The sequence below is a fragment of the Dendroctonus ponderosae genome, unplaced genomic scaffold (assembly GCF_020466585.1).
Source record: "Dendroctonus ponderosae isolate FM_Combo_2020 unplaced genomic scaffold, Dpon_F_20191213v2 Dpon_F_20191213_42, whole genome shotgun sequence".
In the NCBI taxonomy this organism is placed as follows: domain Eukaryota; kingdom Metazoa; phylum Arthropoda; class Insecta; order Coleoptera; family Curculionidae; genus Dendroctonus; species Dendroctonus ponderosae.
In genome coordinates this window covers 1-15,270 of record NW_026018632.1, presented here as the reverse complement: position 1 = coordinate 15,270, position 15,270 = coordinate 1, and the positions used below count along the sequence as shown (strand labels likewise).

Genomic DNA, 15,270 nt, shown 5'->3' with positions numbered 1-15,270 from the left:
AATTCAGGAAGAAAAACCACTTAATAGCAACCCAATCTTGATGAATAAACAATAGGTATAATGAACGAGTAGTTAAAATAATTAAAATATTAATGGTTTTAGAGAAAAATATATGTTGTTTATACAGGATGATTCAAATTTGGCGTCATTCTTATGGAAGTGTTGCCTGGGGGTGTTTAAGGAGCACAGAAAAAATAGTAAAAAAATTAATAGTTATTAAAAACTGAGAGATTTGCAAAAAACTATGTCAGACGGATGGCAACAATGTTTTTTAAGGTAATCTGACCAATTAACATTACGTAAATACCTGTTTTTTCGTAGTTATTAAAAACTCGGGTAACCATGGAATTATACAGAAAATCACAATAAAATAGACGAGGATAAACGCTAAATTCAACAAGATTTGTTACATGTAGGGCGTAGCCTCCGTAAGACGGAGGCCTCGTGTAGGGTATACTTTTTTCGACGAAATGTCAGATTGTCAATGAGAAATTGTTCTTTGTGATCACGTTATTGTGCACTCATGTCGAGCAGCTTCTCGTATTCGGATAATTAACTCCTGCTCAATGTGTGCTGGTGTTCAGTAATCCATTGGTTTAATGTGTCCCTGTGCTGTGTGTATCTTACATTCGTGGTAGGAATGCAGCCCTTCCTCGGTATTTACTTGGCGCTTGCGAAAAGGTCAGTTATTGTGCTGCGAGTACCCCTGGAAAGCTCTGCTGCAATTATGACCAATACTTTGTTCCTCTGTGTCTAAAATCTTCCTGGAGCCAATCTACATTTTGTGAAAGAAATACTATCTACCTGTAATAATCTGTTAATGACAAAAAACATCATTGCCGCTTCGACTTTTAATCAAAACATTGTAAAACARAACTTTTTTAATATMAAAAATTTTTGAAATTTGAAGCRAAGACCGTAAATTTTCATTACGAATGGTGTATTTTAAAAGGCTACCAATCAAAGATGGGACCATTGAAAATTAATGCTTGATAACAAAGTTGACATTTGATTTTCAACTATTAATTATCGCACTCACCAAGTGAGCCTCTATTACCCCTTAAAATGAATGACGCCAACTTTGAATCAGTTTGGTCCAGCTTTATGCTTTATTTATAACCTTCCAAGTCAAAGTCCAATAAAAATTAGTTCGATGCGACTATCTCGTATAATATATTTACTACAGACAGCTTTTTACTTTTCTACAGTTTTTACTTTTTTACAGTTTTACTTTTTAGGTAATCTTCGTATGGAAACATTTTCGTTTCCTTGTATTAGGAGAAGTTGCCTACAGCCTAAACTTATTTCGGGTGTTTTTTTAGATGATTTGTGTTGTGTTTTCCGATTTTGCAGTTTTTTGGGCGCAAGAAGTTCCTCCTTTCAGTTTGTTACTGAATAGGGCAACCTTGCGCATTTCCTTCGCTGGGATTTTGTAGTTAGCACTTCTTGAACTTTGGAAGTAGTAGCAAAGGTAAATCCTTCCGGTTACAGCATTTGGCTAGTTGTTCTGGAAAATGCTTGTCTGACCATCTGCTACAGATTAAATTTCCTCCGCCGTTCGAGACAGGATGGACGAACTTCTGGACATTCTTGCACTGTGGGATGTATCTTGCCTTGAAGAAGAAAGCGTTGACGTTTCTGGAACTACTGGATTTCGGTGCAGTTTTTTAAATCTCTGAGATGGAGTAGTTTAGCCATATTAGAAACGTTTGAAGAGACATCTACTAATACGGTAGAATGAATTTGCTCAGGGGTGAACCCTATATTTTCTGCATGGATTTATTCAGCTTCTGTGCGAGATTCGAGTTCATTAATGGTGAAGGCGGGTTTTCTGCTCTTTTGAAGAATCTAGGCGAAGGGTTAGCTGTTGATTTAATGGAGAAGATGGATTATTTGCTTGTGATCCCGAGTTTGAGGTGACTCAATCCATTTGTATCTACTCCATTTGTGAATTTTTCTATGATTTAATTTTTATAAGAGTTTATGGAGAGTAGCGTTTGGGTTCTTTCCAGTTCAGTATTAGGAAATAGTGATGAGGACTGATTCGCTTTGTTTTGGGGTTTTGGTTTTCTGGGCATTAGGTTGGGCTGTTGGCCTTAGAAGGGAGAATTTGGAATTTTGTAGACTTTCATGCTTGCTCTTGTTTTCTGATTACTTTGAACCGCTTTCTTTTGGGATTTGGCTTGTGGAAAAAGATCAAAGGTTTCTGAAGTCGTATTTGTTTTAAGGAGGGATTTGTATTTTTCTTATAGTTAGGTGTGATAGTTTCTTTTAGACGAGGATTTTGGGCTTCGAGCTCGAAAAATGATTCGGGAAAGTGTTGCATTAGGGTTTTTGTTACTCGTACATTTGCTTTTTCTTTAAGGTTCCTTACGGTTAACTGACTGAGATTTCCACTTTTGTCACAAAATAAAAGTCTTTTTTTCGAAATAACTTGTTTTTATAGCTTTTATTAGAGGCTTTGTGATTTACATCAATTTAAATTGTTTGGACACTAGTTTTCCCGTTACCTCCATTATTGAGCTGGCCCATATACAGGGTGATTTTGTTAAAATCTTGAAGCGCTTAAATATTTTGAAAACGAGTGATCCTACGAAAAAATGTTTCAAATAAGAAGTGAATATCTGGGAGGGGGAAGTTTATTCGTGTTAGAAAAACAACGCCTACTTCGACTTTGTAGGCTAGGCAGGGGCCAAGTTGAGATTTTCAAATGGTAACCAAAACAAATGTCTTGATAAATTACTATCACTTTTTGACGTACTATTCGAATTCGAATCTCCAGTAAAATGGTGTGGTTACTATTTGAAATTCTCAAGTTGGCCCCTGCCTAGCCTACAAGGTCCAAGTAGGCGTTGCTTTTCTGACATGAATGAACTCCAAACGCCCCCCTCCCAGATATTTTTTTAAACTTTTTATTTGAAACATTTTTCCTCGGACCACTCGTTTCCGCAATATTTAAGGGTTTGAAAATTTAAAAAAACACCCTGTATAATGAAAACGTACTGTCTATCACAATAGATAAACGAAGAAAGGATCCATAAAAATACGTCAGTTTTACTAATAATTTCTTTTACTTACAAAGAATTCCATCCAATAACAATATTCTAAAATTTGCAAAAATGTTCATGTTCAAAACAAGCAATAACTATTATAAGGATCTATGATCTATAACATATTGATTTAATGTACAACCTTAGCTACTGTGTTAATGCGAAACAAATTGTGTGATAAAATTCTAACAGAAAGATCAACTTTTGTAAGGTAAATTACTATTTATAAACTTTTCATTTATTCAGAAATTTAACAGGGCTGATATAATAATTGACAACATGTTTAGAATATTCTATAAAATTCTTCTGTTCATCTTAGCTAAAAAAATAATTAATAATTGTAAGAGCGCATCCTGTAAAGAGTAATAGTAACATGAAGATTGTCAACATATAAGAGGAACATAATCGACGCGATTTAGTTAACAGCATAATTTATAGTAATATGACTTAATATCACTGTTAATATGCGTATGAACTAGAACCCTGTGTAATCAGTTCTAATAATTGCACTAAGTATATGTATTTTTCATCGTATCTAAAAAACTCCATGTTCTAACTGTAAAACTGGAAAATATTGAAAATATTCGGGTTCGGTTTCGGTTAGAGGGACCAGCAATTTAATTGCTCTTAATTGTTATAGGTTAATAAAATCTGAATTAACTTTTTTTTAAATCTGATCAAAGTGCTTTTTACGTTCCTTGAACACGACTGCTAGAAATTTTCTATTTTAATTTGCTAATAAATAATAGCCCAAATTAACATTTGAAATTCATGTGGAATTTTACGCGTGAAATAATATCTATCAATGTATTCACTAAACAGTCTGAGGTGTTTGCTTCTATACATTTTTCGCGTACGTGCACGTAGTACTTTTCAGACTTAATTTTTCATTATTTACTTTGAAGTTTACAAACTAAAATATATAAATACACGTTGCTACATTCGCACTTCGATTTCACGTGCCTAAAAATTACATATTACTTTGCTAATATTTTCATTTTAGAATTTCGTTATCGCTTTAAAGCTAAGATTAAAAAGAAGATTCTAAACCTATAAATATTCAACTATATCACACTTAATACTAATATTCGGACACGAACGACCGAACGAATAGTCTATGTTATGCAGGCTTTTATTTCTTTCGGTCAACAATTTCTGGAAAATCGGCAGAATTTCACGATCCAATAACTCACTTTCAGAGGTTGCATTATACATGGATTTGTCCCGTTTAGGGGGATGAGTACTAGACTTTAATGCCGCCGCCACATTAGGTGTGCTAGTAAAATAGCCCAGCTTCTGACTCTGGATATTTCCTAACATGTTGCAACTGGCAGCTTCGGAAGGATTCGATTTAGCTGGTGATTTTTCACGTTTCTCCCTCTGAGAGCCGTGCCGATTCCTTTCGGATGTTGTGCGATGTATGTGCGGATCATCTGAAAATGAAAATTCAGGAAAAATAAGTATTTTTAATTAAATTGGTGCTAATGGTTCTTGGGATAAGAGCAAAGCTTTTGTAAAAAAATGGAATGCTCACTGTTCGAAAAAGTACTTTGATTATAGATTTGCTACTGATAGTGAATCAATTATCTGAATTTGCATTATTTGAATAAATAGAGACGCCAAATTCGAAAAATAGAGTTTTGCAACCGTCTGAAAATAACTTTTCTAGGGCTGTATGCCAAATGTTAAATATTTGCTATAAATACGTTTCGCAAGATTACGAGCTTTAGAAAACGAAAAGAAATGCTTTTTATATTTATCTTAAACGCACTTGGCTGCATTTTTTTTATTAGAGCTATACGAGWCCCGAGACTGGAATTTTAACATCTTMAWMARAKCATCAACRTTTTTCTGAGTAACATTTTACTACTTTGTAACAGAACCCAGCAACAGAACTGAGTCCAAAGAAAATCGACGAGTTTTCGTRTAAAATTGATCTCTTAATTTTTTGCATAAAAGATTCAGTTTGCCAGAATTTTACAGTAAGATTTTRTCCATGATTCAAAGCTGCAAAAAGTTTTCCAAACAATTTTGYAAAGCTGTKAAGGAGGCGAGTGTTCCAATAAAACGTACCTAATAATTTTTCACAGAAAATAACTGAAGATTGTCAGTATTTTAAGTAAAACTGATGCAATRTTTGCGTRGAAASAATTGCTTAATAAAAAMTTTATTAAAACTGGAATGACCYGAACATTTAACGGAACTTYAAAAWTCTTCAGAKCGGTGAGGGCGGCGAATTTTCCAAATTATTTKTTGTAAACTTTTGCTCTCTGGTCGTTTTTCAAAATAATCTTAATTWCTTTCGGTAAATMAMTGAMTAAAATTATTTGGTTTTTGTGCCAAATTCGCCGCTGAAAAGGTTTTCTAAAGTTCCCTGTAAACCGATGAATGAGGCGAATTTTCTTATTGAAAATGAATTAAAAGCAAAATTAATTTTGTCATTTTGGGCTTAAAAGATCCCGTCAGAAAAGAAGATGTCAGAAAAGAAGAAAATTATCAGAAAATAATGCTTTTTTTGCGTTTTCGGTTAAAAACTTTTAGTTTTGTGATCGGTTTTGGAGAAAACCCTAATGGTTTTCGGGGAAAAAAGGGAGGAATTTATTTTCGTTTTTGTCCCGAATTCGGCGCTCAAAAAAGTTTTTGTAACATTTTTACAAAGCTTTAAATTTATCTTGTAATTTTTTGTCTAAAAAAGACCTCCAGTTCGTCAGTATTTTTAAGTGAGACTCTACAAAATAGAGTGTTTCTCAGCAAAAACTAAAAAACCACATTTTTTTAAACAAACTCTACAGTCTTCAGAGGAATGGAGGTGACGAGATTTGCAAATAATATGTTATAAACTATCGCTTATTCTGTTCGTTTTCTGATAGAAAATTATTTGATTTTTGTATCAAAGTTGACGCTGGAAAAGGATTTCAAAACTTTTTACAAAGCGACGAAGGATTCGAAATTTATTTCATAATTTTCCATAGAAACTACCTTAAGATTGTCAACATTTTTAAGCAAAACTTAAGAAAATTGATCATTTAGAAGAAAGAGTAACTTGGCTAAAACTGGAAAATTCTGAAATTTTGAAGAACTTTTATCAATATTATTAATAAATGACCCTTAAAATAAATCTGAAAACAAATAAAGCAGCCATCAACATTATCCCAGCAACGGAACTGAGTCCAACGAACGAGAGTGGGAGTTTGTGTCACACTTTCAAATTTGGAACACTATTGTATTAAGTCTGTAAGGAATTATAAAAATCGGAACAGTAGCTACATAAAGACTATGGGAAGTTAACTAGATGAATGGAAGATAAGTGGTTGGATTGGACGTGGTGGTACAATTGAATGGCCACTTAGATCACCTGACATAACACCAATCGACTTTTTCTTATGGGGTCATGTTAAGGCTGAAGTTTACAAACAGTAGGTTACCAACATTAGCTCAAAGACATGAAAACACTAATAAGACAAACTTTTCGAAGTATTTCAGTACAAACTTTAGAAAAGGTAAAAAAGTTCGTTTTTGTGTAGAGCTATAATGTGTATGCTATTGAGGCTGAACTGTTTGAACACCTCCTATGAAAAATTATTAGTTAAACACAATTCTGGGCTAGAATACTATATAATACTACATAATAAGAAATAATGGCATAATATGCCAATATTTCTAAGTTAGAATCTTTATTTATTACTGTTTTATTACGTTCTAGTTATTTAGTAATCAAATTTAATGAAATTTTAGGTTTAAATAATTAATAAAGTAGTATTGTAATAGAGGTTAACCTGCGGGTCTCGGGGTCTTCTTGGACTGCTTGTAATAGCGTGGATTATCAAATGCAACATTTTCTGTTTCTTCAAATGTACCCGATACATTTTTTAATGCTCCCACTATCCATTTTTATCAGCATTTGGATATCGGGTAGTATACAAGGTGTCCCTTAAGTTGAGGACATGCAGGGTGCACAGGTGAGGTTTGAAAGGAGACAGAGGGAAGTTTTGATAGCATATATAGGAGATAAAAATAATACGCTTTGTTCGTATAAAAAAAATATTAACACCCCCTTAACTGGTCCAAGCACATTCAGTTTAAACAGCAGCATTCAGTTTCAACATTAACATATATCATTATTTTCAACTAGAGATATAATTTTTTAACTTTAGATACTCAGGAAATGGAGATTTACGCCAAAAAAAACTCTTCATTTATTGCGATAAATTGAACTGTTTTAATAATAGCTTGATTTTTGTATAATCAGTTTAAGGAGCTCAACAATTAACCAAGGGGTTAAAAAATCTTTCCTTTGGTTGTTTTTTTTATTCGTAAAAATTATGTTCACATAATGAATTTTGTGGTAAATTTATGGGCCGGTATCATAGGAAATAATTATACATTACTGTATTTTAAGTTAATTTCTGCAGGGTATTTAAAATTAATTAAACAGAAATCAAATGATCTTTAAAATACGTAGTTCAATTTATCATATATACATAGTTCAAATTGTATAAATAAGTAAGGCATAGCTTTTTGGCTGAAAATCTCTAGTCTCAAGAAATTATATTTGCAGTTAAAAATAATTAAAAAAAATAAAAAAATAAAGATTGGTTGTTTCTGCAGGCCGCTCCTGCTTTTTTTCTTTCTGTGTTCAATATATTTAGGATCCGTTTTGCAAATAAGATTGTAACTCTGTTTAGACAAACATTTGGCCAAAAAATAATTGTAATATACAAAGTTGTACAAAAGTTGGAAATCTAAACGTAAAGTCCAATATCTCCGTTAGGGGGACAAAAAGAAAAACAATTACATGAACAAACTGTGTTTTTTAACCTCTCATGTATGCTCTCGAGGAACGAAGTACGTAACTGAGGCTTTGTATACCCTACTGGCTAATAAGTATCTATTTTTTGGCATTCTCCGGAGATAAACACCATTAAATGGGTAGTAAGGTGCATGGTTAGAGACAAAAAATAAATATTATGCAAAAACTTGTTAGTTTGCTCTGTTCGGTCTTATCTACTAAATTATTTGTCTGTCCAGGGGCTTATTGGTTCAATTTCGTAGTAGAGTTTGATACTGCTAATTTCTGAAAAAAGTTGGCTTTGCTTCAAATTTATTCAAAAACTTGTGAAAAAATTTCTGAATTTGACATTATCTGAAAGCCTGTTAAAAAACCTTATAATATATAAGGTGTTTCATTTAAAAAATGTGACTTAACTTTAAGTGTCTTCATCTGGTAAATTATAAACCGCAGACCGAATAAACCTTCTACAAAAGTTATCTTGATTTGTAAGAAAACCCATTGCAGCATATTAATACAGGGTGGTCTATTAATAAAAACATATGTTTGCTTTACAACGGATTTTTCGGGACATCCTGTGTAAACCACATTGTTTTAATAAATGGACACTGTTAATGCCAATATCGCATAAAAATAGTTTCAAAATTACACTCTAGATTGCCGTAATCTTCCACCGCGTCGGTTGAAACACCTTGTATAAAACGTAGGTTTATCTGATAGAAGCGTTTTTAAAGATTTAGTGATTATTTCTTTGTGAACCACGGTTTACGTCAATTAGCCGAAAAATTACAACATTGTAAATGTCCTCTGCTGCTCAACCCTCACTGGTTTTGAAGATACAGCCGCTTCTCTTATTCGTACATCTGACATACCACCTATATACTAATTAAACTCTGAAGACGGTGGTAAAAATATTTGCTAAACAAAAGCGAAACTATTTGTCACAATCAAAGAAACTTGAAAGAAAAACTCAGCTCAAAATAAATTGATAAAGGGCTGGAAATGAAGCTCCAGCAGAAAGATTTCATCCGCAAAATGTTATCATGCACCTTACCTTCATCTTGTGATATGCTAACTCTACTACTCTTTTGATGCGCCTTTTGGCACCTATGTTGACTCCCTGTGTCCCATAATTCGCTTTTAGCCACCACGTGAGTGCCGCATTCCGGCTTCTTCTTGGGGGTGGTGCGAATGTTACTCTGAACACTCGTTCTTCTGTGGCATATTCCTTCTGGAAAGCAAATTGATAGGCTATGGCATAGGGATTGTGCATGTGTGTGCTGTGTGGTGTTGGCAAGTTTTCCCGAATAGTTTCATGCGTTTTACCGTGTGCGTTTGAGTGTTGCTACAGAGTGTAATTCTTGAATTCCCCATAATAGAGCTAGCGCATATCGTACCTTTTACAACTAAGTCGTCCTCCAAGACACTTTCAACAGCTTTTATGCTGCTTCTTCTCTTTTCTTGGATTTCTATTGAATCTACTGCCCCGACCGTCCTGGACACTCTTCGTTCATGAGTTGGCGTCCTTCGACCCTGCCGCTCCAATGTTGAAATTCTCTTCTTTTCTAGTTGTTCACTCGGGTAAGGCTTGATCTAAATTTGAGTACGTTGGAATTAATAAGATGTAACCATATTGAAAAAATCCTACCTGTGTGTCACATCTTTGAATGTCGATTTTATCAGCAATCGAAACCACCTTACTTGGTTCTTTTACAGTGTTGTAATTGCTATCCAATTTCATTATACTTTCCTTATTAATATTATTTTCTGCCTTAATGGTATCCGTGTTAGTTCTTGACACAGTTCCATTAATTTGCTGTTGGGACTGTTGAATTATTGCTGGTTTGCTTTTGGGATGATTCGTTTGCTGTGATGGCAGCAATTGGTTGTATTGCTCATTCTCGATTCGTTTACTTTTGGGAGAATTTACAACTTTTTTAGGAGATGTTTCGTTAGTTGCTGGAAGTTTTTTCTTTCTGGAAAGATTGTTGTTGATAAAAAAACACTTTTTATCAGTCTGTAGTTTTCTTCCCTGAGTTGCAATGTTTATGTCCAAATATATGAACTATTACAAAAATAGATTCAAGTATACATAGTAAAAACAATCTGGGTTGAGAGCGCTGGTAAAAAAAAATAAAAATATATATTTTATAATTGAAAATGTTCCACCAGCGATGAATTTGGGACTCAGTTAAACAGATAGAGCTCAAGAAGGTCCAATTGTGAAGGTTATTTGTTTATTTTGATTTTAGTAACAATCGTCCCTACGAAATTTTTGTCAAGTTTCTGCTTTTGAAGAGCACTCGGTTTGGTTAATGGTGTAATAATGACTCAATCTTCAACCAGATATGATTATCCAAGCGTTATCAAATGCTTTATTTGTGTTTAAAAATTGGCTGGCAGTTTTTGCTTCAGTAAAATCTGTTCCGTGTATGTTTTTAGTAAGAATCTTGCACCATATAACTTACATCTTTTTTATAAATAGTGACTATATTTTTATCACCACGATTTATTCCCACTACGAAAGGAAACCGTTACAAACACTGTTGGTTTGGTAGCAGTTAAAAATTTGTTTATTCTGGAAAATTTTCTACAAAGCTGATTCAAAATTAACGTCATTTGTTTAATGGGTTTTTTTGGGGCGTTAAAAATGTACTTACATTTTTTATATTAGGCAATATTTTAAAGTATTTCAAAGCTGATTTGACAATTTATTAGGTGAGCAGTTTTGTGATGAATTACGCCATTAGGTGATAAAACTTATGGATTGAATGCGCAATGTATTGAATACGGAATATGGTAGCTTCGGAAAATCAATTGAATAGCTAAATTTTGAAACTCCGACTTCTCTTAATTCAATTTGTTTTTCAATTTTACTTTTCTATTTCGCCAGGCACTTTTGATAATTGACCAATGAAGCAGCAGATACTTAAATTATGTTAATGAAAAAATTATCATTGCATATGCGAGCGAAAACATGATTGCAATATTTCTGTTTCGTTTTTTCCGCATATCTCTGTATCTTTGAGTATAAATAATTTGTTTCATAATTTTTTCTGTACTTTGTACATACACAACACCTTCACAGGAGGGACTTTGAATCAACGTGTATACCATACCAACTTTGGCACAAATTTGCTGAAATATCCCCAAATCAGCAAAATACATTTCTAAGTTAGGACTCGCTACAAATTTTTAAAACCAAAAAAAAGGTCTAAAGTTTTATTCTAATACATCTATTCTTGTCAGGTATACGGAAGAAGAAAAAACAAATAAACCAAAATTTTGAAATATAAATTGTATATGGAAAAGTCGATGAATAAAATATATGAGTGATTTTCAGGTTTTTCTCAAAACCAATAATTTATTTATTAAAAAGAGCAACGTCGTAAAAACTCTTCAAATGTTAATTTATTTTTTATGTGTATATTTGCAGCCCTTTTGAACACAAGAGATTAAAATCTACGAGGAATTAGGTTGTCAGAAGTACATACATATGTGAACAGAAAATGTGTTATTTTCAATTATTTTATTTACTTTTTTTATTAAAAAGAATTAAATTGTTGTTGATTTTTACTTACTTTTGACTATCCGAATGATGCAATGATGCATAGTCTGCTTGTGAACTAAGGCTGCAAAGAGATGTTAGGTCACTTGTCTCAGTGGCACTTGGCATTTCTTTGCGTAAAAGTGGTACCGAAAGGCGATTAGTATCACTTATAGAGTCCTCAGTTTTCTGCTCTAGGATTTCATTTGCTTCATTGCCCAATTGCCTTATCAGCATCTACAATTTGCAAATTAACTCGGGGCTGGTGCGTGAAATAGCTGGCTAGATACCTGCAGTTCACTATCTCTTTCCGACAACGTTTTTCGATATTTTATATTTAATTCCTTCAAGTCCTTCATTTTCGTTTCTATTTCTGATACGCTGGATTCTCGTCTAGTTTTCGACATGGGTCTCAGTGTTGCACGAATTCGCTTGTCTATGCTGCCTCCGGTATCTTTGCGCAGTTCGAGCATTTTCGGAACGAACACAAGGCACAAAGTTATTGTAGTACAAAATATTATAAAAGAACCTGAAACAAATAAACCAAATGCCCAATTTAATATAATTTTGTAATACGAATATACTAACTAATTATCAGAAACATTGCGTCTTGATGGTCAACTAAAGCCAGAGCAACTGCTGCTCCAAGAATGCACATTACTACCACATTGTAAACGGAAAAGCCAACGTATCTGCTGTCGTTTAGAGCTGGAATGGAAACATGTCGAGTTTCCCATGCCAAAAATGCTCCAAATATCTACAACATTCAGCAACATTAGTCTCTTCTAATGCTGGCATCCATCCAATGTTGACTTACCATCAAAAGACCTTTGTATACGTAAATGGAAGAAATGAATATAGTCATTTTCGAAGATGTGCAGTACTCGTTTTCCGGTATAATAATTTCATCTTCATTTGACGGATGAAGCTAAAATGGGATTTAGTAACTAAGTTCTGGTATTGTTTCTAAGTGTCTCATTAAGCGCAACAAAAAAAATAATTTTTAAAGAAAAAGTTACTATTAAAACAGGGTGAAGCTCGTCAAGCTCTGTTAAAACTCGGCTAATCCAAACTTCGATTTTTTAACTGAAACAGCTTGTATTTACAGAATTTAACTGTTCTTTGATTGAAAGTTAAGGTCCTTTTTAACAAGCAAATTTATTGCTTGTTTTGTTCTTTGCGAAGTAATTGGATATTCCAAATGAACTTTTAATATTTACTTCTGTAAAACTGGGGTAATCTTCAAGTTCATCCTCATAGACGAAAAGAAGGAATATTGGCTCTTTTACATAAAATGATTGCTTTTTTATTGAAATGAGGTAATAAAATTTTAACCATTTAATCTCTAAATTAGATTTTTTGAACTAGAAAAAATAACATACGGCTATTTCTACGGACTCACTCACTGTTGATTAAACGTGCTTTTGATTTAAAAAATACAATCTAATAGACCAATTTGAATCCAAAAAACCCAAGTTTTACATGATGTTTATATTTCATACGATTTTCCCCATTTTTCAATTAGCAGCGTAAGCAAAAATCGGGCATCAACTTTCCGTTTCGTCCAGTTTTACTTACATATGGCTCGCCGCGTTTGGTGTCACGATAGAAAGGATCAGCAAATTGCCATGTAGCCATTATAACAACATCGATACATAATAAAACTCCAACCACCATAAAAAGCTGGTAATCTTTAATCACTTTCTTATTGAGTTTTACATCGGTGAATATTGAGTGAACTCTCCAAGTTTTACTAAACATTGATCCAAATGCCAGTGAAAACCCGGCCATTAGAGTGCAAGCCCGAGCTGTGCATATGTAAGGGAATACCTCTAAAAATCCAAAAGAAATGTCAGTAATCTCGAGGGATACAAACAAAATATCTAAAATAACTATATGTAAACGACGACTAAATAATCAATGCATAAATTGCTATAAAGATTATAGTAAGGAAGACGAAAACTTAAAGTCTTGTTATTCGAAGTGGTTACAAACCTCGTTTTAACTAAATGTATAAAAAAACCAAAAAAGGTGGTATCCAATTAAAATGATTAACTTGCATTGAATTACATTAAATACGCGGACGGAATACTTATAAATTCCTAAATAATTTAAATTCGTACTACTTACCAATACTTGAAAGACCCGAATCTAAGCCCAAAAAGATGATGCTCGTATACGTTATCATACATCCAACTATAATTAAGTTATTCAGCTGAGGGCTGGACATTTTAATATATCTGAAAACCAATGAAATATTTTTTGTTGCTTGTTTTTATAGATTAAAATTTAATTTAATCTGGGCTAATACATCGTGTAATATCTACCTCTGATTTCTGTATTTGATGTTGAACGCTAAGAAAAATGCAGCTATGAATATTCCTAAAATTGCCAAAGTCGCTAAAATGGCATAAGCTGTCTTGTTTACTCTGGTATGCTCAATAATCAGAACTGTCCTATCTTTCGGTGGATATCTACAAATGAGTGAAATCAATAGCAAAGTAATTTAAATATAATTAAATAATTCGGGTTGTTTTAATTACAAAATCGTGGTTTTCCTTTGTATATTTATTTATATTACTGTTTCATGAAATTATTTTCGAAAGGCTTSATGTGGTTGATAAATTGGTTYGCATTCACATAYTTTTAATTTGTTATAAATAAAATRMAGCCAAAATAATGCATGRAGAAYATTTCAGRAGTAAATATGGAAAAGTTAARAMMAGTTTTKTTTKTTGGATMTASATATTKGATGWWKATCAAGTCAATTKTTTTTTTCTGCAGATAAYAKTACAACAAAYTTTTGRAAACATTTTMTTAACATACAATTTTATTCAAAAATGMTTTATTTTGARCCTGTTTTATTAGTTTCATTGACGTYTAAAGAAAATGGAACTAACAYTGATTTTCAWTATRGCTAAACAACAAATARCACTATTAGTCACGTTCSTGGTRTATTTAAAAGAGAAAKAAGTTACAGACTTTTCGAACGAYRCGCCAGTTTAATTTAAAAAATSTAGAGCGTTTRTTTCATAACGTAAATTGTTTTGAGCTAATATGTTTAGAAAAAGCACTAAYTATACCACTAAATTKTTTACATTCKCGCGTAGACTTTTCAGCTATTCAGATTTTTGCCACTGTTTTCTTATAATTATTCATAAATAAATGGGTTTTTGAGATAGGAAGAAAATATGTCCATAACGTAAATTAWACTTTATTTTTYTACAGAAARTGCAGCAGCMWARAAGCCCATATAGAAKGGTAAAAWAAATATAAATAAAAATAYATCAGCGTTTTATTTGAACAATWTAAAAACAAGCGAATYGTAATTACCATCTCAACATTTATATAATGTTAGTATTATTTAATATTCTTGTCGGCCTACGAGATGAAACTTACATGGCTTCAGATGTATAAAATAATATATCATCATTTATGACTTTTTACTGTTGTCGGTCCGTAAWTTGCCTGCATTTAAACCGTTTTCTCAAWTTWTTTTAATTATATTTAATTAAATTTTCTAAGCCGTTATTAGACAGTGAAAACATATAATTTATGACTTTTTACTGTTGTCGGTCCGTAAATTGTCTGCATTTAAACCGTTTTCTCAAATTATTTTATTATATTTAATTACATTTTCTAAGCCGTTTATTAGACAGTGAGAARAAAAATRGACAAMTACGCAATTACRTATCTACCTAATATAATTTGAACTTACTTCCCAGTCCATTTAAGAGGATCTCCTAGAGTAAGATCTAGATGTTGTATGGCAGCACTGTATTCTCCTACTTTTACGTCTGTTCCATTTTGGATCTGTTTAAGCAAGATGCTGGCTTTCCGTTCATTGTCATAAAATCGTACTGGGCCTGTGACTCCTAACATGA

General features: G+C 32.7%; 1 protein-coding gene across 1 annotated transcript; it reads right to left on the bottom strand.

The window, feature by feature from the left end:
• Positions 1–3,266: 3,266 nt before the first annotated feature.
• LOC125504369 (gamma-aminobutyric acid type B receptor subunit 2-like) lies at positions 3,267–15,268 on the bottom strand. Its single transcript, XM_048666233.1, has 12 exons — positions 15,105–15,268; positions 13,714–13,860; positions 13,517–13,626; positions 12,965–13,218; positions 12,204–12,314; positions 11,975–12,143; positions 11,677–11,915; positions 11,421–11,623; positions 9,488–9,815; positions 9,237–9,432; positions 8,894–9,070; positions 3,267–4,483 (listed from the first exon to the last, which is right to left on the bottom strand). The coding sequence occupies exons 1-12, from the start codon at positions 15,266–15,268 to the stop codon at positions 4,101–4,103; spliced, it is 2,481 nt and encodes an 826-aa protein (XP_048522190.1). The 3' UTR covers positions 3,267–4,100.
• Positions 15,269–15,270: the final 2 nt, after the last annotated feature.

Excerpts from the sequence above, each read along its gene's own strand:
- LOC125504369 (XM_048666233.1), bottom strand. The coding sequence starts at position 15,268 with ATGTTAGGAGTCACAGGCCCAGTACGATTTTATGACAATGAACGGAAA. Across the intron at positions 12,315-12,964 it reads CCAAACGCGGCGAGCCATAT|CTTCATCCGTCAAATGAAGA; the intron begins GTAAGTAAAACT and ends ATCCCATTTTAG. Across the intron at positions 4,484-8,893 it reads TAGCATATCACAAGATGAAG|ATGATCCGCACATACATCGC; the intron begins GTAAGGTGCATG and ends TTTCATTTTCAG.